The 24,588-nt window shown below is 48.4% G+C and overlaps 1 protein-coding gene across 4 annotated transcripts in view; it reads left to right on the forward strand.

The window, feature by feature from the left end:
• CD34 (CD34 molecule) overlaps positions 1-24,588 on the forward strand; it is a 243,154-nt gene that overhangs the window by 126,767 nt on the left and 91,799 nt on the right. For all 4 annotated transcript variants that reach the window (XM_078644506.1, XM_078644509.1, XM_078644508.1 and 1 more), the window contains exon 3: positions 1,583-1,842. In XM_078644506.1, the coding sequence (XP_078500632.1) occupies positions 1,583-1,842 (260 nt within the window). The remainder of the gene's footprint in view (positions 1-1,582; positions 1,843-24,588) is intronic.

Consider the following 24,588-nt stretch of genomic DNA (forward strand, 5'->3'; position numbering starts at 1 on the left):
TTGGGGATTTACTGTTTTACTGTTGCAGTAGATGAATGTTCCTAGGTATGTTGGCTTACCTAGAAAACACATGCAGTGCTGGGCGCCATTTAAAAAAAAATGATTTTGGAAGGACACCCTCTCCAACCCGCCAACAGCAATGCAGAGATAGAAACTTGCTATGTTTTTCGTTTGCAACATGGAGCTGGCATTACATTTTAAAAGGCTGCTTTTTGTTCCTACCTATCTGTAGTGGGTCCATATCTACAATTTACACAATGTACTTCTAGAAACATCCGCACCACATGCAATCCCTGCCTCTAGAATTCCAACAATAATTAGCATTGTTGGCTATAAGAAGATGCTATCACCCTGTGCTTGTAATTTATGGGTTAAGTTATGGGTGTCAAAAATAAGGGGGTTTGAAGATTCATTCCTGCATGTAATAACAGCAACTTAGCCAGTAGACCACACCACCTCCACAACCCCACCCATACATGAAAACAATAATCTGCAAAGAAAATTATAGTTATGCCCCAGTGACGGGAAATCAATAGTTAACACTAGTCAAACTGAAAGGACGCTGTCGTCCACAACCATACTTTCACGCACAAAACATCCACGTACGCTATTATCAGAAAGGTAGACCAAAACTCCATGGAGAGTGTTTATTTGGAAGTCCGTTGTATTGCAAGGAGAGCAATGTTATGGTTTTCTATAGTTCGACTGTCATGCTCTTATTAGCATTAAGACACTATTCTGAGTGGTCTGACTCCATTACTTTATATTGAGCCATATACCCACGACAAGGACATGCAGCACTCTGATGCTTATGGGGTCCCTGACGCAATAGCTTGTGAATAAAACAGAGAAAGGCTTTTTATTTTTATTTTAAACTTCGAATGGCCGACAGTGAAAGTTGTGTTCGTGTTATCAGGGAAGAGGGGTCTGTGAGTGGTTTGTTAGTAACAGGCCTCCGTGCAGGATATGTCCATTCATGCATACAGGTGCCGTCTATATTGGGTTCTAGAGGCTCGAGCAGGAGTTAGGAGAGACTGGTAGGGTGCATCTTAAGCCAGGGTTCACCACGTCATAGTGCTTTTGTTTTAAGCCATGTTGCCTAGCAGATCATGGTAAAAAAAAGCGAGGGGTTGGGGAAAGCATGTGACGAGCAGCGGACAGGCACTGATTACTTGAATCCTTCTGTGCTTGGTCCCAGCTCCACAGACAGGAACACAGTGACACAGAGTCAACAAATGGTAAGCAGTTGGAAGGCTCCAAGCCCTTTTGCATAAACAGTCGTGTCTTGCAAGGCTGTCGCAGGCTCGACCTAAAAAGCGAAACGTGTGGCATTCCCCATGCTTGTCTTTATAGTGCATGCTCTGCACTGAATCGCCTCCAGGGGCTTGGGTATTATTGGCCATGAAAAGAGACAGTCCTAGGGGGTGGGATTATGAAGTCCTCCATCATAGCAGGAGCTCCTCTGTGTGCTCCTTGCTCGCTCAGGTGAATGGAATGATTTGTGTCTGATTCACAAAACAAGGGAGACTTTTCGGGAAGTTGTGCGAAGTCTCAACCAAATGTTATTGTCTTCTGAATTTAGAAAGCCCAACAAAGGAGATGAGTACTCTTCACACAACGACCACAGAAGAAGACACAACCCCAGATGAAGGAGCTACAACAAACACTACAGTCTTTGAAACAAATGCCACCGATAATGCCCTGCACTTTAATGCCATGGCTGAGACATCATCTGCACATATGGACACCACCGAGCAGGCTACTACTCCTGCAGTCACGCAACCTGCTGCTATGACAGTACCACATTCGCCAAGAAATTCGGACCCACCTGAGAATGTAGAGGTAAGATTTATGAGTCGTTATCATTATCAGGCCACCTCGCTTAATGGTACCTAGTCTTTTTAATGTATTTTTATCCAAGCTGATTTATGCTCCCATGATCTGGTTTATCTATATTTATTTTATGTTATATGAACACCCACACTCCCATCCACCACTACCACCTAGATCTGTCACTTGTCAAGTCCCTTCTGAGACTTCAATGATCTTTTTAGTGTGAAATATTTTCCTGTTTAAGTACATTCTTTGTATTTTTTGTAACTTCCCCTCTTTTACCTGGGTTAACAGTTTGGTAATGCCTAATTTCACCATTTCAGTGATAAAAAAAAACACGTTCGAGTTTTTTGTCCAATTTCGTACAGCAAATCTTCATTACTCTCTTTCTAAGGCCACCCACATACTTTCAAACACAGTATCCTTACTACATGCGACTTCACCTTGGAGACCTGTAATTAAATTGTCCCATGAGGCACCAGCAAAAAGAAAGAACATGTTCTCCTTTAGAAGTATTTCTTTTAGTTCTTTTATTTTTGTTGAGAAAGTGACCTCATAGTGTCTCAGTCACGGAAAATAAGGGTGTTCAGATCAAGCAATGCCAAAAATTGAAACATTTCAAGGGTCAATCAGCGAGGAAGGAACTGTGACAATAAAGCCTGTGCCAGGAAACCCTTTTTGGGTAGCTGCTGCGCATTATACATTTAAATAAATAAATAAAATAAATAATACAGTAATCATATCATTACCACCACATCTGCTTTCCTTGCCTTCTCACAACAATTGGCAATAAGAAGAAGTAAAACGGTATTTCCTAAAGAATTATAGACTGACCACAAAGTGGTGCTCACCAGTGAAACTATTGAGAACTCAAGGCATCTGACTAAAGTACTTGCCAAAACATACCCTGCTTTCGAACTATGCAGTGTTTGCTGTGTATTTATAGTTAGGAACAAGTTTCCATAGGAAATAGGTTTTTTTTGTTTTGGTTTACTAATACCTTTGGCGCTGCTTGTGGTAACATCACATACATTTTTCAAAGAAAAGGTTCATTCCACTTCAGCTCCTTCCTGGAAAGCTTCAAGGTAATCCATTAAGCGGGAGCTGAGAAAAGCTGGACAGGGTGTCCCAACATGCGTTTTTCCCTTGCAGTTTCCTATAAGAACTTTAGACACAGCTGCCATCAAAACAGCTAACCAGAACTACACCAGATTCGGCAGAGAGATTGATATTTACCCAGAAAGCATATGTTTTGTGATTTGGTGTAAGTCTGTTGAGTATTTTTTGAGAAATTAAGGTTCAAAATGTATTGATATCTAGAGACACTGGAATACAGCGGAACCGGCAGATCAAAAGAGAAAATATGATTGGCTGTTTCACATCACCAAAGCTGTTTGGCAGTATCTTTAAGTCACTGTGTCCTTAAACAATTTGACGAAACATATAGGGGGCAGAGTAGGGATATCTTGAACCCCTAGCCCTTGTGGGAGGTCCCAGAGGAATCAGTTGTACTGCCACTATCCATGCAGTGGCCCCTACTACCTCACTCCTGCCCTCCGTTGCGGCTGTACCCGTACCGCATCCCACCTGCCCTCCATATTCGTTGTGCTACCACTGCCCCTCCCTCTTTCCCTCCATGGTTTGTTATGCTAGCACAGTCTCTTACGCCTGTCCTGCATAGTTGCCTTTCTATCCTTTCCCACCTCTCCCCTGGCCTCCATGTTCTGTCACTGCTCCTCCTGCCTGCCCTGTGTGGTCTGTTGTGCTGAGACTGCATCTCCCACCTGCATCTCCCACCTGCCTGGCGTGGTAAGCTTTTTGCCTTTGGCCTGCTCCCTTGCCCATGTCCTCCGTTACCAAAGTCCATACCCCTCGCATGGTTACTCCTTGCTGGCACACCATGGTCACTGTCTTCACCTGCCCTACTTCTCACACCGGTTACAAAAAAGGATAAACCCGGAGTCAGAAGACACTTGAATATCTGTCATCTCATTCAACAGTAATGCGTATACTGTGAAACTGTGTTACATGGCAATTGTGTACAAATGTTATGTACTTTGATGTAATGGTACTTGACTACTCGACATATGAAGGGTATATGCTAGAATTGCTTGTGATTTTATGTGACTACCCTGTACTATTTCTCACCATCACCTCTCAATCACCACCCACCTCCCCTCTCCCTTTTCGGGCACTGCCATATTGAAATTTGATATCTTTATTTGTGACTCAAGATTTGTTCTCTGCATACATGCATATTTTCAATGTGATTAAATAACATTGAAAGAATATCTCTTTTTTGTTTACTTGATTTTGAATGTTTTGTAAATATTTTCCCTATCCCTCTCCAATGCTGCTACTGCACTGGGACCACTCTAATATATACTACTTCTCAAACCAGCAGGTAAGCACAAGGCCTGTTAAAGTAGACATAGAAACAAAGGAAAAGGAGAAGTTGTGCTGCTAAATAGGACCCACTCTTTGGAGTGTTTCCGGATCAGTACCTACCCTTGCAAGTAGGTGCATGGGTCGGCCAGGCCTACTGATCAAGTATTCTGCCAGTAGCAGCATCCTGTTAGTAAGAACTCATGCCAGCTACAGCAGGATACCTATCAATAATAAACAAAGGAAGTTTGATAAAGCAGACAGAAAAAAACATGTTAGCCTTGTGACCTACCTGGCTTGTCAGGGGCTTTATGAAACATGAGTCTGTTATAGACCAACATAAAATACTGTACATTAGTGACTGGACCCACTCATGCTCATGTGAAGGTTGGAGAGCATAAACAAAGTAGAAATGAAAGAATTTCTTTTAAAGTATTCTCCCTAATTTTGTTTTGACATTTAAAAATGACAAGTGAATTGCAGTCTTCATGGTGATAACTTAGTAGCATCTTGTGAGGATTGTGGAAAGGCGGTTCAGATGTCATGATGGATCCAAATGTCAATTTGTCCACCCAACTCACAATCCATGAGGGCAGTAAGGTTTGTGACTGTTAAGCCCACTGCTGCAGGAGGCATTTTTGATTTGGGAGGTGAGAATACAGAACACATTAAATGCCCTGCCATTGTACTGAAGGCCAATGGCGTTTTAGTATTTTGTGGGGCAATGGGCCAGATATGTTTTGGGACCCCATGTTTGGAGTAACTTTGAATTTTCTTGCCTATTTTCCACTATTTAAGCCTGCTTCAATATCCGACGATAATATATGGGGGCATAGAGTGAGAGAAAGATCACATAAGCAGGGGCCCCTTGGAAGATGGCGACCCTGGGCAGCTTCCAACTTTACCCATGCCTTAAAACATTCCTGATGAAGAATCTATGCCCAAGCATTTAAGTAACTCCTGGTGCCTTTTGGATATTTATCTCTGGGAACTCATTTGCTCTCTGTGAGAAAGTAAATTATTGGTTGAGGTGGATCGTAGTCCTCTTCAAGTAATAGTGACACTATTCTTTACTAGGTCCAGTTAGGTCTCAGTAATTGAAACCTGAGCTCAACCCTTGGTAGCAGTAGCACAGAGCAGACAAGTTTAACTGAGGAGAAATGTGTAAAGCGTTTATCCGTACCAAAACGATTAAAGTAGAAAACACAACACAATATGTATCCCACTCCATTTTATAAAAATAGAGACTTTTTTAATTAGCAAATAGACATCAAAACACCAAACATCAGATGTAGTGAACCAGAGATATGATTTTTCAAATGTTTAGATGTTTCTAGCGCCACAAATTACAAAGCACCAACTGTAGGTATGTAGTTGCACTAGGCCAGGTCAAAGTCAAACGTTAAGGCTGAGAGCGTGTCAGATACATGGACTAAGTTCATCCTGGTGGAAAGTTTGCCTTCTGACCTAGCCTTTTTTCTAGAGAAAATCGGGGTTGTGTGGGTCATGGTGCCAGGTGGATCCAAAAAGGGACTTTTCTACTGCAGCTGGCTGGACCTCAGAGGGAGCCTAGGCTCCGGCGGGTAGATCAAGGCTCTCAACATCAAAGGCAGGAAATCTTGGAGTGGGTGAAGTAAAGTTGCTGGCCAGGAAGGCATCGTCGGGGTGCTGCTTAGTAATGGTCCTGGTGAAATCTTCTATGTTTGGACTTTCTGGAAGTCGGGATCTTTTCAGCTGGGTAAACCAGCAAATTGAGTCTGACAGCAGTTTGACATTGATGGGTTTTATCTCGGTGGTGGTCCAGAGGTAGCCTCTGGTTCTTTTTGCAAAAAGTTCAGAAAAAGTTTTCAAGTGTCCAATTTTGGTGGGGTGGGATGGATTAAGAAAGGATCCAGGACCTTTTAGGCAAAACTTGGGGGTTAAGACTCAATGTCCCAGAAGTCACCAGCGGGGTTCAGTGCAAAACCAGTTGGAGTAGGTCATCTAGGCGCAGAAGAAATGTGGACTTCTTGCAGCTTTTGTCTTCCAGGTTCTGACTAGGAGGTAAGTTAACTAGCCGTGGAGACCACTCTTCTATTATGGGTACAAGGGTGAAGCAGGAGCAGCCCTTGAGGTTTCTCTCCTCAGGTTCAACAGCATGCACAGTTCTTCTTCTGTCTTCCACAAGTCCAGCAGTGCTCTGAAGAAGGTACTCAAGGGTTCCAATTTTATGCCTGACACTAGCTTGTTGGTAAGGAAACTCCATGACCAATAGAGAAATTATTCCCAGGGGCTACCCAACCCACATTGATAACACTTCTTGGGAGGTTGACCCTAAACAATCCCATAATTCATTGTTCTGACGAAATCTCACATGGTACAACTTTGTCTACCATGGACAGAGCTCGGGGCACACCCCTGAGGTGTGTCCAGGGAAATGAGTCTCTCTCCCTGCATACCAGTTCCGGAACTCGTCCAAAACCCCGCCCCCCCCCCCCCCCATTGGGATTGATGCCACTCTGGCTACTTGCACAATGGCCGGCCTAGGTGTAAGATGCATCTGCCTGTGACAGGGGATGTCCCTTTAAAACTTGTGCATTTGGTGGGTACATCGCCCAGGCCATCCTGTCAGAGTGGCTCACACCTCCTCCCAGCCAAGGCCCTTGTGATCCCTTTCCTGTGAGCCATTCTGCCCTACTTGCAGGAGGCCAGCAGGCTGCCAGTTGACAGTTGGGGATGAACTCTCAGAGAGCTACTGGACATTTTAGGTAGAATTATGCCAACTATCTAAAAGTGGCATTTTCATAATAGAAATTTAAAATCCAATGTGACCATTAGATTGGATTTGTAATTTTTATTAATTGAGTCCTTGAATCATGGTTCTAACTATTCCCAATTTGAAGTTATGCATTATAAGATGTTGAAATACATTCAAGTGCTTTTCTATGGAAGAACCAGCCTTACCACAATGAAAAGTAACTTTGGAGATGTTTCAGAAAAGGACAAGAAAGACTTAAGCACTCATGTCCTTCTTAATAAATCCCTAACATCCTTCCATATGGGCAAAAGGTGCTGCATTCCGCCAGTGACATTTAACTTGCAGACCCTGGATATACAGAGCACCACATACTTGGGACTTATAGGTAAGTGAAATATGGCAGTCAGGGATTATCCAAAACTACACATGCCGCACTTTCATGTTACTAGAGGCCACGCCCCTTTCTTTAGATGAGCCGTGTCTAAAGAAAGGTCTGCAGCTGCTATTAAAGTGAAAGCCTGGTATGGGGTGCTTTTAACATAAAAAGCATTTTTGTCAAGTTGACAAACAAATGATTTTTTTGTAACAGCGCCCCATGCCGCGGTTCGTGAAGATTAGTCAAAAGGTGCCAAAGATAGGCAAGTCAAAAAATGCCTTACCTATGGAAACATGATCCTAACTATAGCTACTGGCACCGTATATATATAACATAGAAGAAGGTTACGACCGAAACGCGTCTGTTTGCTGGTTGCTGTGTTTGTTTCGCAATAAACTGATTCAAACGGCCCCCGCGAGTGCTTTATTCCTGTGGATGACAATCTACTTTGGAGTGGAGAGCGGCAATATATATATATATATTTATATATATATATACATATCACATTTTTTCAGGTTTAATCTGGAATACATTTTTTGATAACTTTAATATTTTTGTGAAGTGTATTTATCATATTTTTGTACTTTAAAGTTTTTGTATATATGTACCATTTAATATTTTTATATATATAATATATATGTATAACTTTGTATACAATGTGCTTTAAGTTATGTTAAACATTATTTACGTTATATTTCAAATGTATTATTTATAACTCCATATTTATTTAAAAAAACAATATTTTTGTTTATTTTAATGATATTGGGTAAAATGATATTTTTTACACAATATTTTGACATTTTACATTATACCTATAGGAAGTTAATGTATTTGACTCAATATTTGTGTCGTCTGATATTTTTGCTGTTGATATTCTATCATACAACTTCAGAATTATTTTGGGAAACATACTTTTATTGATTTTTTATCTTTTATATATCATATCATCATGTTACATATCTTGTACAGCATTCTTATCACAATAAGTATACACCTGACTACTGCACATTCTATCTGAGATGTTGGTATAAACAATGATTTCTAGTAAGTCCATAGCCATCATGTCGTTGTGATGTCAATCTCGGCTGTTGGCCATATTTTATCACATTATTTCAACAAACTTGTCCACAACTCCCCGCTCCCATATCCCCCCGGTCTCATGTGTACTTCTTTATCTTGTGTATCTTGTATTAGGTGGTGTAGGCTCATAACAAGGTCATGCATGCATTAGATCCCTGTTTATGCACTGTTTACAGAATATGGTTATCCCTTTGTGCATTCAGCTATACAGCTCCTAAAGGTTCCTAAGCATTATCCATTGTTTTCATGGCCTCTAGCATAACGTTCCACTCTAACGCTATTGGTGTTTTTCATAAGCCCCTGAGTTCTTCTCTGCGTAGTGCAGCACTCTCAGCATTGCCCCAACGCAGGAGTTCTGTGTGCCAAGTTAATATATCTGGGGGTTTTCGTGATTTTCATCGCATAGTGATGTTCCGTATGGCTAATATGTATGTATGTATGTATGTATGTATAAAATATTTTATTACGCGCTCTGCTACTACAGAGTATCCTGGCGCGATATGTGAGCTAAAACAGAGCCGAACCAGAGGGAGAAGGAAAGCAACTAGATACTGAGATTAAAAAGGTGGGTTTTTAACCCCTTCTTAAATTCTGCCAGTGTGGCTGACGCTCGCAAAGAGAGCGGCAGGGCGTTCCAGGATCGAGCTGCTTGGACAGAAATAGACTGACCCCCCAATCTCACATATCTGATTTTAGGCGTAAACATCGGAAGGAGATTAGCTGATCGGAGTGCACGGCGAGGGGTATAGAACGTGAACCTCTTGTGCAAATATTGTGGTCCTTGTTGGTGCAGGGCACGAAAGGCCAGGACCAGAGATTTGAACACAATGCGATGGGCCACTGGAAGCCAATGGAGCTTTCGGAGATGAACAGATGCGCTAGTTCTTCTCGGGAGATGGAATAGAAGTCGAACCGCCGCATTCTGAATAATCTGCATTCGGTTGATGAGATATTTAGGGAGACCGCTAAAGAGGGCATTGGAATAATCCAGCCTTGATAGAATCAGAGCACGCAGAACCGTCTCTTTTGCTTCCCTATGGAGCAGTGGAAGGAACCTTTTTAGTGACTTGAGGGTCGAAAAACAGGTCGCCGTAAGTTTTTTTAGATGTACTTCAAACTTAAGATCCTGTCCGAACCAGACCCCCAAGTTTTTGGCCGGGCCTCCAAGAGAGCTGGGACAAGCAAAATCAGGCGGCCAAATGAGATCCTTAAAATTGGCCGGAAAGTTGCCATAAAACAACAGCTCTGTCTTGTCCTCGTTGCATTTAAGTTGGGCTGAAAGGAGCCACCGAAAGACGTTGGATAGACAGGAGCAGACGACACTGGCATCTAAGCAATTCTTAGGCCAGGTAAACAACAGCTGAGTGTCGTCGGCATACGCCATTATTTTGGCTCCCCACTGCTCAGCCAGATGGATCAGCGGGGTCATATAAACGTTAAACAACAGGGGGCTTAACGTCGACCCCTGGGGGACCCCTGTGCTGAGCTTCTTGGGAGTCGAGGCGTAAGGAGGCATCCAAACTTGCTGCGTCCGTTCCGACAGAAACGAGGACAGCCAGGCCAGAACCGCGCCTGACAGTCCCACCTCTGCCAACCGATTCAGCAGCAGAGCATGGGGTACCGTATCGAAGGCGGCAGATAAGTCCAGCAAAACCAGGACCGCTCTGCCGCCTCCGTCCAGACACTCCCTGATGGCCTCCGAAACTTCCACCAGAGCCGTCTCGGTGCTGAAAGCCGCCCTGAAACCCGATTGAGCCGGGTGCAGGGCCTGAGAGGACTCAATAAAATTATTCAGCTGCCTAAAGACAACCTTTTCACAGACCTTCGCCAGTGCCGGGAGCAGCGATATCGGACGATAGCTGGACGTGGCTAGAGGGTCCAGGCCAGGCTTCTTAAGGAGGGGAAGCAATTTCGCCTGTTTCCAGCAAGGGGGCACAGAGGCAGAGGCCAGAGACAGATTGACCACCTGAGTGGCCTCCTGGTATACCAAGCTCGCAGCTCCCCCCAGAACCCTAGCGGGGCACGGGTCAGAGGGTGAACCCGACTTTAGTGACTCCAAGATGGCCAGCACGTCCGCTTGCAAAGCTGGCTCAAAGGTGGAAAATTGGCTGGTAGATTGCTTCCCCCCAAAACTGAGCGCTAGGTCTAAAAAAAAATATTGCACTTTATGCTTGGATGTTTGTTTATGCATCCCTAGAATGCAGTCATCTGTTGTGTTCTGTATTTCACGGCTTACAGCTTCTCCTGTTCTCTGCCTAACGGTGTCCCAGTACCCCCGCACTTTCAGACAAGTCTATAGCATGTGAATTAGGTTTGCTCCTTCTAACAAGCATCTCTGGCAGTAATGCTGCGTTTGGGGGAACATTCTATCTAATTTATGCAGAGTGAGGTAAGTGTGGTGCAACACCATAGTCTGGATAAATTAAAATTTCGCATTTCTCGATGTTTTCCTTGGAGGCTCAAGCACTTTCGTCCATTCTTTATCTGTTAGGTCCCTATCTATATCTTCCGTCCATGCAGTCCTCAGTGTATCCAGAGTGAATCTTGTACGTGAGCTGATGCCTGCATAGTGCCATCTAATAAGGTGTCTGCCTCTGCCTATATAATGTACCATTTTGACCAAGTCATTAGTAGGGGGTTCTTGCCTCTGTGGGGCCCAGTGTGTTTTATATATTGAATTAGTGCAGCATGCAGTAAATATAAATGTGCCGGGCCCCGGTTTCGTTAACAAAGGTATCATGGTCAAGCAGTGTCACGTCTCCGAATAGGTCTGCCACTGTACTTATCACCGCCTCCAACCAGGGTGTCAATTTGCGCTTTGTGAGCCTGCCATCCACCAGTGGGATCCCCAACAATGGAATGTTACCCTGTGTTGGACCTAGCCCTTTTTGGCAGGTTCACCCCGAAACTTTTTGCTTTTTCCTAGCCTGTTTCTGGAACCTAGTGTTGATGATTTTAGGACTTTGCGCACTTTTTCACTGTGGTACAGTGTAAAGTGCGTGAGCTCTCTGTGTATGTGTGGTGAGTGACCTACCCTCCCATAGGAATGCATGGGGAATATGTGTGACCATGGTAGTTCCTGATGTGTGGGGAGTGCAGGGTCGAGTTTGGTATGTGCGAACTCGTGAGATTGAATGCTGCGTAATGATGTATGCGGCATGAATGTGTCTAGTGTAGAAGTGCCACTTCTAGACATGGGTGTGCATGTGTAGTGAGTCTGCTGGCACGTGATTGGCTGGAGCCTGGCTCCAGGAGTGCCTGGGCCTGCTTGTGGATTGACTGTCTGGTTTGAGGGTGACAGGGGCTGAGGAGCCCCCAGGAGGTTGTCTGAGTCAGCCCTTGGTTGAATGACTGCATCTGCAACTAGAGTGGTGGGAGGAGATAGCACCTGGGAGTGAATAGGGCTGTGCCTGCCTGCCACAATGCTGGCTCCACCTCCTGCTGGGCGACTGTCGCCTCTGCCCCTCACACTGAAAGGAGTTCCCTATAACCAGTTCCAGCTGGTTCTCACACTGCCTGCACACTTGAGACAAAGGATTTTATAGTATAAAAAGGGTCTGTGTCCCCTTACAAAATTTTCTTATTTCAGACTTGAATCCTGCCAGGGGTGTGCTGCTGCTTGGGCCCAGGGGAAGGCTTGCCTCCCTGGGCCCTGCCCAGCCCCTGGATACTTGATGGACCTGGAAGGCTTGAGACTTTCCTTTTTCTTGGGAGCTGCTTGCTCCCTCTTTTGGTGCCCAGGACCTTTTTTTTCCCTTTGAATCCTGAGCTGCCTGTGACCCTTCTTGATGCAGGGGTCACCTCTGAGGACTTGTGGGGCTATCCGTGCCCCCAGCGCGATGTCAGCGCTTTATTGGGGCTCTGCAGCGTGGAGCTGCTCCCTGTCCTGCTCTTTGTGCCTCGCAGGTGCCCAACCTGCATTTAGCCCGAGTTCCGATATATTTTTATATCACGGGTGCCACCCCATTTATTTGATTCTCTAACGGGTGCTCACCCCATTTCTAATTTTATTGTTACAACCGAAGGTGCCCACCCCTCGTTATGCCCCTTGGTTTCACCGCCGCGGCCCTTGCTCGCGAACCAGGAAGTCAGGCGATGCTTTGCCTGGCGGCGGGCGGGACTTCCGGTTTTGCAAGAGGGGTCTCGCGCCCGCCACCAGCTTCAGAGGAGTGAGGGGAGAGGTATTGCGGGGCTCCCATGAGCTGAGGGAGCCCCATGGTGTATGGAGGAGCCCCGGGTCCCAGGAGGGGGCCCGGGTGAAGCACAGCAGCCGTGAAGGAGGAGGGGGCGCGAGGCGGTCCCCGCAGCGGGCGAGAGAGGAGACGGACTGCCTTGGAGCCACGAAGGCTCCACATCGAGTCCCGGTCCCGAGATGGGGGACCGGGTGGACAGCAAGGCGGGCACTTTGTGAAGGCGGGGCTCCCATGAGGAGGGAGAGCCCCGCCATGCGCTACCGCCGCTGGCAGGAGAAGCAGAGTCCGGCCAAGCAGAACTACGCAAGACCGGTGAGTGGGGCTCGTGTGTTGTCTTTGCGGGAGTCCGGCCCTGGGACCGTGGTGCATGTAGGGCGGCCCCGGATGGCAGTGGGCCGCCCCAGCATTGGTACTGAGCCTGCGGGGCTCCAACAGGAGGCACCTTCAGTCCTGGAGCCTCGAGTGGTCCCTCCAGCGGGCATAATGATATTAGGGGTCAGCGTGCTCCCCGAGCGCCGCAAGATTTGGTTAAAAGCCGTGAGGGCTCAAGCCTGGCCCCCCTTTCTCCCTGTTGGCCTCGGGGGCACCGTTATTTGAGAGCCTGTGAGGCTTGACTGGTCCCTAGGTGTTTAAAAGGCCCAGGGGTGTCCCGAGGGCCAGAGGGGACCGTATTCTTGCCTCTGAAGTCCCCAATTCTAGGGGGCACTGTGTAATTTTTTTAGAGAGCCTGTGTGGCTCTGACTGTGCGCTAGTTGTCCTTGGAGCCAGAGGGCTCCAACGATGGGCATGTTTGGTGTCAGAGCCTGTGTGCCTCCAGCAGTGGGCACAGTTTGCTCCCAAGGGCCAGTGAGGGCCCCTGTCGCAGTTTGCTGTTTCTCAGCTGATCAGCAATTAGTGGGCAGTTGCACCGTTTAGGCGCAATTTGAGAGTCCCTGGGAAATACAGAGATGGCACAGTGGTGCCAGGCCTCCTTACAGCTGCCCAGCACTTCGTGGGCAGTTGCCACATTTAGGCTTGTGTTCTTGGCTGCCTGCGCAGCCTGCCTGACATTTGGACTATGGGCATTTGAGCCCTTTGCAAGGCCAGTTGGCCTTGGGACTGCCACAGGTGGTGGCTTATGTAAGTTTTTGCGCAATTGTGTGATTTTTTTGCACCTCTGAATGTTTTTAGGCATCATGTGTTTTTGCGCTATTGAGTTGTGTTCTGGCACCTATGAATGTTTTTATGCATCATTTGTCTCCCTTGGTCTTACACCTCTGAATGTTTTTATGCATCATGTGTCTTCCTTGTCCTTGCACCTCTGAATGCGTTTTTGATGCATCATGTGCCTTGTTCCCACACCGTTGAGGTATTTTTATGCATTATGTGTTTTCTTTCCTTACACCTCTGAATGTTTTAGGCATCATGTGTTTTCCTTCCCTGCACCTCTGAATGTGTTTTGATGCATCATGTGTAATGTGTTCTTGCTGATACCCCTAAATGTATTTTATTCTTAGGTGGTTGTTCTTTCCAGTACAGGTGGTCCTAGTGAGGTCCTGGTTCCCTGCGTGACATTCTCCTAAGGTGGTTAGGGTTGCGTAGGTGGTACTTACCTGTTACCAGTAGTTACTGGTTGTGTGCTATACATGCTAATTTGTGCTACAGTGATTTTATGTCCTATATTCTATGTTCTAGAAGTGCTATTCTACTAAGTGCTGATTCTGACAGTGGCCCATGTGCCCCTGTCTTGTAAATAATCCCTTGTGAATATTGACCGTGCCAGTTGGCACAATGTACATGTGTGATTTCTATCTGATGTGTTTTGACAATACAAAAGTTATTTTTATATAACCTTGTGTGGAGTTCCTTTTGTGGTGTGCCTAGGATGTTGTTGCTGTTGTGTGCTTGTGCAAATGCTTTACACATTGCCTCCGGGATAAGCCTGTCTGCTCGTGCCAAGCTACCAAGGGGGTGAGCAGGGGTTATCTTGGCGTGTGACTCCCTTACCCTGACTAGAATGGTGGTTTCTGCCTGGCTTTGGCGTCAGCCTTAGCCTACCAGAAATAGCCAGTTCTAACATTGTTGGTCAGCGGTGTGGATTAGGACTTGTGTTTGCGCAGTACCACAGCGATAGCTGGCTACATTACAAAACTCTGCATTCTAGATAGTCACATGTTTGGGATTATTGTTTATGATTTTGTTTTTCCTCAAGAATGTCATTTTCAAATGGTGTTCCTGTGCTTTATGTTTAGTGGCAGATGCGAGAAAATGACAGGGCGGGACGCCAGTAGAGGGGGAGGTTCCCATAGATTAGGAATCCCTTGCTGGGTCCAGTGCCCAATCCCTGTTCCTGACCCTGTGTGGGTAGATGGAAGAGAGGGAGTGTGGAGGAGAAATGGCTAGCTCGGGAGGGTGGTTATCCCCTGAGTGTAGTGTGTGTGTCTGGATTCCCCAGTATGGTAGGATCCAGTGGTGGCAGCTAAAATGTGTCCAGTGCGTGAAGTCCCATTCCCAGTTCCCAGAGTATGGTTCCTGGTGCTCAGTAAGAGGGGTACAGGTTGAGAGTCAGGGGCAGTGAGGAACTGTCTCACCAGTCTGGAGGGGGAGTGTGTGGGTGAGTGGTGTGTTGAACTGGAGGAGTTGGTGTGAGTTTTTTTAAAGGAGCTTGCACGGGAGGTGTACCTCTGGTGGTGTGCAGGAGGTCCTGCAGAGGCACTAGACAAGAAGGTGGATGTCTGGCGGTGTGCTAGATGTCTTGCAGAGGCATTAGGGAGTGATTCTAAAAGTAGTGGCTTGTGTATCTGATGATCCTGTGTAGGGGAAGAGGTTCATGTGTAGCCCAGCTAGGTCCCAGTAGGATGGTAGGGGTGTAGGAACTCACGTCCTGTCTCAGTGGAGGTGGTGTGAGTGTGGGACGGTGTGTCCCACGTTGGCCCGAAACCCTATCTCAGGGCCTGGAGGGTTCCCTAAGGGAGCGCTAGGTCAGGGGCCTAGGCTGTACATTCAGGTCATTTGAGGAGGATCTTCCTGTGTCTAGAGGATGGGGAGTGTCTGTAACCAGAACTCCTGCGGTCCTGGTGTTGGGCAGTACCACTCCTAGTGGAGGGTGCAGAAGTCGTGGTTCGCTGGGCATTTGACCGTCTAGAGTGCTTGACCATTTTTGGGGCCTCTGGAGGTTGTTCCCCGAGGAGGGGGGAGGCCAGGTTCAGGTTCAGCCTGACCTAGAGGGAAGGGCATCTGTAATCAGTGTCCTGACCGGTTTTGGCTTCCGGGGGTACCGCTCCAAGGTGGGAGGGTGCAGAACTCTGGAAGGGGGTGCAGAGGGATGGTGTCCTTACCTCTGACCCCGGTGCAACCTGAGGGTTTAGATCCTAGGTTGGGAGATTAGGAAACTTCCAGGTCAAGAAGGAATCTTTGCCAAAGTAGATCAGCTGAAGAGACTGAGGGGGCTGCCCTTGCTGTGTGATCTGGGGCTCACCTGCAGTTTGTTGTTTCCACTGAGGTAGAGGAAAGGGGACTTTGCTGTGTGCTGTGTCCCCCACCTGCTTGAAGAGGAACTGTGCTGTGTGCTTTGTACCTCCGAAGTGAAATAGTTTCCAGATCCCAGGTGGTAGACCAGTTGATGGAGAGTGGTCCTGAACTGGTGGGAGAGATGTGTTCTGGTGGGTGCCTCCCTGGGAGGGTGCAGAACCCCAGAAGTAGAGGTAGGGTGGGGCATTCTTGCCCGTGACCTCTGGTCAGCCTGAGGGTATGGTCCCTAGGTTGAAGGATCAGTGGTAGTTGTAGTTACACTGAGAAGGAGAGTGGAGAATGGCTATTGTGAGCCAGGGGTTACTGCCCCCCACTCTGTGGAGTGGTCAGGACCTGTGACATTTGGATGGCCTAGGGCCTGGTCCTGGCCGTGGATGACTAGAGAGTACCAGTGGGGTATCCTAGTTGTGCCAGAGAGCTCTTGTTGAGAGAAATACATGTGGGTTCAGAGTGGCGAAAAACCGGAGGGTGTCCCTGCCGTGCGGGCCCGTGTCCGTGTTTTGTCACCCAAAGCAGGGAAGCCCATCAGTGGAGTGATTGGTCTACCCTGCGTTTTGGCTGGAAGGGGGTTGTGTTGGACCTGGCCCTTTTTGGCAGGTTCATCCCAAAACTTTTTGCTTTTTCCTAGCCTGTTTCTGGAACCTAGTGTTGATGATTGCGCACTTTTTCCCTGTGGTACAGTGTAAAGTGCGTGAGCTCTCTGTGTATGTGTGGTGAGTGACCTGCCCTCCCAAAGGAATGCATGGGGAATATGTGTGACCATGGTAGTTCCTGATGTGTGGGGAGTGCAGGGTCGAGTTTGGTATGTGCGAACTCGTGAGATTGAATGCTGCGTAATGATGTATGCGGCACTTATTTTAGCCAGACTTAAATATATATCACATCTTGTATATATGTTCTGTATAACTACTAATGTAAAATCTCAGACTGTGTCATACCCTGTATATATTTTACTGTATAACGTTTAATGTATAATGTCTATCTATTGCTACTTTATGTACCTACCTCTTAACATTGAGAAAATATACAAATTCTTGTCTATAACTACCTCATGTAATGTAAAGCGCTCTGATACCTAAGGGTCTTGTTCGCGCTATAGAAAACTCTTAAAATAAATAAATAAATAAATGAATGTGTCTAGTGTAGAAGTGCCACTTCTAGACATGGGTGTGCATGTGTAGTGAGTCTGCTGGCGCATGATTGGCTGGAGCCTGGCTCCAGGAGTGCCTGGGCCTGCTTGTGGAATGACTGTCTGGTTTGAGGGCGACAGGGGCTGTGGAGCCCCCTGCAGGTTGTCTGAGTCAGCCCTTGGTTGAATGACTGCATCTGCAACTAGAGTGGTGGGAGGAGATAGCACCTGGGAGTGAATAGGGCTGTGCCTGCCTGCCACAATGCTGGCTCCACCTCCTGCTGGGCGGCTGTCGCCTCTGCCCCTCGCACTGAAAGGAGTTCCCTATAACCAGTTCTAGCTGGTTCTCACACTGCCTGCACCCTTGAGACAAAGGATTTTATAGTATAAAAAGGGGCTGTGTCCCCTTAAAAAATGTTCTTGTGTCTGACTTGAATCCTGCCAGGGGCGTGCTGCTGCTTGGGCCCAGGGGAAGGCTTGCCTCCCTGGGCCCTGCCCAGCCCCTGGATACTTGATGGACCTGGAAGGCTGGAGGACTTTCCTTTTTCTTGGGAGCTGCATGCTCCCTCTTTTGGTGCCCAGGACCTTTTTTGGGTTTCGCCTGCCGAAAGGCTGCGCTCTGCGCAGCCTTTCAGCGCAGGTGAAATCCTATGTCGACACTAAGCACTTGGGAACGTCCCCCGGCTCTCATTGGCTAGCTCCATAAATGGAGGCTAGCCATTGAGTGCCGGATCTGTCCGTCAAGGCCGGACCAGATTCGGGGGCGTTCCCGAGATTTTTTCCCAGGGCGGAGTTACGTTTTTTCCCGTTCCCTCCCCTTTCACTGAAAGTGAATTCAGATGCGCTGTCCATTCCCGCCCCCTCCGTGTCCTCTCCCGCCCCCTCCCGCCGTCCGTCCCGCCCCCTCGGTGTGCCTTTCCGCCCCCCCCCTCGCTGTCCTGTGCACGTTTCCCGCCCCCTCCCGCCCCCTCCCGCCGTCCGTGTCCCCTCCCGCCCCCTCCCGCCGTCCGTGTCCCCTCCTGCCCCCTCCCGCCGTCCGTGTCCCCTCCCGCCCCCTCCCGCCGTCCGTGTCCTCTGAGGCAGAAGTGGTGGTCGGTTTAAGTGAAGGAGTCTGTGATGGGAACCTATGGACAAGGTTGCGTTTGGAGAAGCTGAAGCGCATACCATAACTCGCATCTAGCAATCCAAGACAACGCCACCCGTCACCGCTCAGAAGTCGAGGCATTATGTGGGCCAGCAGTCACGCGGGAGAAAGGGCCATTTCCTGCAACAGAGTCCAATCCACGGTCAATGCAAACTACATTATTGCGTTTCACTTAGCTTGTTAAGGTACGCTTATAATTTCATATCCGATTGCCCCCTCCCGCCGTCCGTGTCCCCTCCCGCCCCCACCCCCCCCCTCCTCCTCCCCCGGCGCACCCTGGAGCGAAGGCAAGTCACCCCGTACTTTTTACCCACCTCCCATTAACACTGAACACACATAGCACACACATGCTGCGCTGAGTAAACAGACCGGGTCCGCCGTGCTAGCGGCGGGCGCCCCCAGGGGCATCACCCTCCCGCCCTGTTCCACGCATGCCTTGTTATGTACACAAACAGCAATCAAAGTCCCAGGCCAGGGCCTGGCCATCACACCGCAAATCACTGGTCAGAGAAAAAAGGCAAACCCTCCACATCGAGGCTATGCCCAAAGCTGCCCGGAACTCAGCTCGTAGAAAAAATATACAACTTTTACAACTCCTGGTATCGCTTAGCTTTCCTCTAACTAGTCCGGATAACAGCTTTAACATCGTGCTAAAAAAGTGTCATTTTAAAAGTGCTACAGAGTGCTCGCCACCTTCCATCAAAGAGGTAAACCAGACCCGATAAATAGGGTCATTACTGCCCCGTACGTGTACTAGTGACATGCTTAGAAGTGTGTATCCTCTAACCAGAGTGTATAAGAGACAAGCAGATTAAAAATTACATTATGTCAACACAAGTTATACAAGGATACTGCACAAAGTACTGACATCGTCCCATTTAAAAGCACTGCAGATTGAAAGTGCAAGGACTTTTCCATTTAAATGGAGATGCCCTGCCTACACTGTCCACATAAAGTATACAGTGGTCCTGCTGAGAGGTGATCGTACTGTTTGAAAAAGGTAACAAACGTGCTTGCACAACCCCAGTAAACATACTGCAGCCCTCTTCAGTCGTGAATACTAGAGCTGCACCCTGACAGGAATTTCTAACTGCAAGACCACCGAGTCTTTAAAACTCCACTGAAGTGCGGCACTTGGGGTCTGTCCTCTGTTTAAAGCACCCTCGCCTTGAAGTGCGGGGCGGGCCGTCGACCTCTGCCGGTGACTTTACTGGGATGAATAGAAGGGTCACGCCCCCCCTCGGCTCTGGGATTGCTTGAGCAGTAAGCCGGGCCAAGGTCACTCCTCGGACACCCCGCGCGTAGGATGCGTCATTGTTGTAAGTGCCCGCGCGAGCCAAGGGACGGGAACCGCTTCACAGGTGGGGCGGCCCGTGCAGGAACTAATCAGGGGTTTTAATACATAGGACAGAGGGGCAGCAGTGTTACTGTGCTTTCAGGTGCATAGACCCAGGGCTTCTTGGCAGACAGCTGAGCTATTCGTTTACTGGGGCAATATACACTCAGTGTTGCTATAAGTGCATTCGGACAGTAGTCGCACTTTATGCGTTTAGTAGGACAGAGAAACACTCCTCGCCAGGGCTGCTCTTTATCTAGGGGTCACTGAATGTCCTCTCCAGCTGTCTTAGTCTGCTTTTCGTTCGATAGGAAGCACGTCTCACTAAGATTAAGAACGTCCAGCACAACAAAGCCTGACACCTCAGCAGGGAAGCTCTAATAGGATTTTTTTAATGTAACAGTAGGGGGTTCATCCCAGATGATCGCATCTAGCAATCCAAGACAACGCCACCCGTCACCGCTCAGAAGTCGAGGCATTATGTGGGCCAGCAGTCACGCGGGAGAAAGGGCCATTTCCTGCAACAGAGTCCAATCCACGGTCAATGCAAACTACATTATTGCGTTTCACTTAGCTTGTTAAGGTACGCTTATAATTTCATATCCGATTGCCCCCTCCCGCCCCCTCCCGCCGTCCGTGTCCCCTCCCGCCCCCTCCCGCCCCCTCCCGCCGTCCGTGTCCCCTCCCGCCCCCTCCCGCCCACTCCCGCCGTCCGTGTCCTCTCCCTTCAAGAATGCTTCAAAGGGCTCAGGTGCCGCGGCGTCAGGCAAGTCAGCAGAGTCCTGTGGGGCAAGGGAGGGGAAACGGGGGTTAGGGTGAAGCACCGTTGGCATGGTGCGTGGGAGAGAAGGCCGGAAGTTCCGCCCCCGCCCGGAGACGCATGGAGCCCCGGAGGAGAAGTGCTGGATGGTGCGGGGCTCCCGTGTGCTGAGGGAGCCCCGGGGGAAGAGACGGCAGGAGCGGAGTTGTGTTCCTCCAGCTGACGGAAGTCCCGCCCGGAGACGCATGGAGCCCCGGAGGAGAAGTGCTGGAGTTGGGCTCAGCTGCCACACGAAGCCATTGGTCATCAGAATGAAGTATGTACCAGAGAGAGAGAGTGCCGGTATGTTTTAAAATTAAGACTTCTGTGCCATATGTGTGTTTTTAGACAGCCTGCATGACACGCACTGGTGCAAGTACTCTTAGGTAGAGGCGGTGACATACCAGTAAACCATGGCCAGGGCTGACGGGCGTGCAACTATTTATGAATATAACTGCTCACTCTCTCAAAAAGTGTATTTTTTTTGAGAATACAGCTTACAGTCGGGCTCTGAACTAGGCTATGTGTACTTCAGTCAGCCTCTCTTCCTGAGGCTTGCCCTGCCCCACCCCCCTCCCTCCGATGCCTTACTGTGTCGTATGGTAATGGCTTAGAATAGCAATAACATGTATTTTCAGCCTCGGGTAAATAATAAATAATGAGCGGGGCTGCGAACCCTGCTATAATCCGCAAATTGATTTTTTATTAAACTGCTCATTGTGTCTTTTTGAAATAAAGTACAGTCTGTGTCCGGGTTGTGACCCCTATGGGTGTAATGTCTGATATTTATGTTTCCCTCGTTCTAATTCCATGGTTTTGATTTGCGGAAAAAGTGTCACACCTAGTTTTTGAAATGTCACTCATAATTACGCTGAAATTATGAAAATGTCACACAAAGCAATCTGAAACCTTGGCAGCTATGAACCACTACTTTAAAATCCCTTAGTTAGGCATCGTCCACTTTACCACAGAGGGGGGAGAGAAGTAATATACCCATAATCCCTCCTATGCAGGCAACTTTTCTATTCACGAGGAAGGGTGGAAATATTGACACAATCTGGATCTCAGTGGTGGGCTTTTATGAGCTAGATTTGTGCAAGTCGTTCCCTGTCACCCTCCCTTTATATCTTAAAGGGCACAGTAATATTGTAGCTCATTCCAAAATCGCTTCACCTTACACCCTAGTTAGTGAACTCCGTGTGCCTATAAAACAGGACTGACTCATGGAAAGGTTACCAGTGTCACAATAACACCAGTCATCCAATCAAGGCTGCAACACTGCTTCCTGGTCTGTTGTTCTTTAATAATAAGATGGCTGGCACACAATGGCGGGGCCTGTTATTTTGTCTCTTAATTGTGCTCACCGTCCTTTTTCCCCAGCACCCTCCCCTCTTCCAAGGGGCGGCAACCTGAGGGATAGCCCCGGGCGCCACAAGCTCTAGCTACGCCCCTGACAGGTCTTGATGCTAATAGATATGAAGCTTGTAATCTAATAATCTAGGAGAATAGTAGTATGAATATTTACCCCTTTGGTCATTTCAGAACCTGATTTTCGATCAAGTAATACAGATTCTCACATTACCTTGTACATAAATCGGAATCCTGGTTATGGTAAATACATTCTTTTTAGTCCTTAAAAGCCAAATATTAATATTCTGAGTGGGTGTGTGTGGCTCTGGGTGGGTGTGTGTGTGTGTGGCTCTGGGTGTGTGTGTGTGGTAGTAATTGCTGTCTGCTGAGCTCGTCCGTAGGGTACAATAGGTTGCAAGAGATTAAGCTAATGGCAATGTAAATGACAATGCCATTTATTTATCTGTTTTCAAAACCAACACATAAATACAAAATTTGTCATTTACAATGCCAATAGCTCTAACTTTTCCAAAGGCGAAACCATTGCATTGTAAATGCTTGTTTTCCCTTTGAATCCTGAGCTGCCTGTGACCCTTCTTGATGCAGGGGTCACCTCTGAGGACTTGTGGGGCTATCCGTGCCCCCAGCGCGATGTGAGCACTTTATTGGGGCTCTGCAGCGTGGAGCTGCTCCCTGTCCTGCTCTTTGTGCCTCGCAGGTGCCCAACCTGCATTTAGCCCGAGTTCTGATATATTTTTATATCACGGGTGCCACCCCATTTATTTGATTCTCTAACGGGTGCTCACCCCGTTTCTACTTTTATTGTTACAACCGAGAGTGCCCACCCCTCGTTATGCCTCTTGGTGTCACCGCCGCAGCCCTTGCTCGAAAACCAGGAAGTCAGGTGATGCTTTGCCTGGCGGCGGGTGGGATTTCCGGTTTTGCGAGAGGAGTCTCGCGCCCGCCGCCGGCACCAGAGGAGTGAGGGGAGAGGTATTGCGGGGCTCCCATGAGCTGAGGGAGCCCCGTGGTGTATGGAGGAGCCCCGGGTCCCAGGAGGGGGCCCGGGTGAAGCACCGCAGCCGTGAAGGAGGAGGGGGCGCGAGGCGGCCCCCGCCGCGGGCTAGAGAGAAGATGGACTGCCTTGGAGCCACGAAGGCTCCACATCGAGTTCCGGTCCCGAGATGGGGGACCGGGTGGACAGCGAGGCGGGCGCTTTGTGAAGGCGGGGCTCCCATGAGGAGGGAGAGCCCCGCCATGCGCTACCGCCGCTGGCAGGAGAAGCAGAGTCCGGCCAAGCAGAACTACGCAAGACCGGTGAGTGGGGCTCGTGTGTTGTCTTTGCCGGAGTCCGGCCCTAGGACCGTGGTGCATGTAGGGCAGCCCCAGATGGCAGTGGGCAGCCCCAGCGTTGTTACTGAGCATGCGGGGCTCCAACAGGAGGCACCTTCAGTCCTGGAGCCTCGAGTGGGCCCACCAGCGGTCATAATGATATTAGGGGTCAGCGTGCTCCCCGAGCGGCGCAAGATTTGGTTAAAAGCCGTGAGGGCTCAAGCCTGGCCCCCTTTCTCCCTGTTGCCCTCGGGGGCACCGTTATTTGAGAGCCTGTGAGGCTTGACTGGCCCCTAGGTGTTTAAAAGGCCCAGGGGTGTCCCGAGGGCCAGAGGGGACCGTATTCTTGCCCCTGAAGTCCCCAATTCTAGGGGGCACTGTGTAATTGTTTAGAGAGCCTGTGTGGCTTTGACTGTGCGCTAGTTGTCCTTAGAGCCAGAGGGCTCCAACGATGGGCATGTTTGGTGTCAGAGCCTGTGTGGCTCCAGCAGTGGGCACAATTTGCTCCTAAGGGCCAGTGAGGGCCCCTGTCGCAGTTTGCTGTTTCTCAGCTGCCCAGCAATTAGTGGGCAGTTGCACCGTTTAGGCGCAATTTGAGAGTCCCTGGGAAATACAGTGGTGCCAGGCCTCCTTGCAGCTGCCCAGCTCTTCGTGGGCAGTTGCCACGTTTAGGCTTGTGTTCTTGGCTGCCTGCACAGCCTGCCTGACATTTGGACTATGGGCATTTGAGCCCTTTGCAAGGCCAGTTGGCCTAGGGACTGCCACAGGTGGTGGCTTATGTAAGTTTTTGCGCAATTGTGTGGTTTTTTTGCACCTCTGAATGTTTTTAGGCATCATGTGTTTTTGCGCTATTGAGTTGTGTTCTGGCACCTCTGAATGTTTTTGTGCATCATGTGTCTCCCTTGGTCTTACACCTCTGAATGTTTTTATGCATCATGTGTCTTCCTTGTCCTTGCACCTCTGAATGTGTTTTTGATGCATCATATGCCTTGTTCTCACACCGCTGAATGTATTTTTATGCATCATGTGTTTTCTTTCCTTACACCTCTGAATGTTTTAGGCATCATGTGTTTTCCTTCCCTGCACCTCTGAATGTGTTTTGATGCATCATGTGTAATGTGTTCTTGCTGATACCCCTAAATGTATTTTATTCTTAGGTGGTTGTTCTTTCCAGTACAGGTGGTCCTAGTGAGGTCCTGGTTCCCTGCGTGACATTCTCCTAAGGTGGTTAGGGTTGCGTAGGTGGTACTTACCTGTTACCAGTAGTTACTGGTTGTGTGCTATACTTGCTAATTTGTGCTACAGTGATTTTATGTCCTATATTCTATGTTCTAGAAGTGCTATTTCTACTAAGTGCTGATTCTGACAGTGGCCCATGTGGCCC

This window comes from Lissotriton helveticus, chromosome 5_1 (assembly GCF_964261635.1).
Source record: "Lissotriton helveticus chromosome 5_1, aLisHel1.1, whole genome shotgun sequence".
NCBI classification, from domain to species: Eukaryota; Metazoa; Chordata; class Amphibia; order Caudata; family Salamandridae; genus Lissotriton; species Lissotriton helveticus.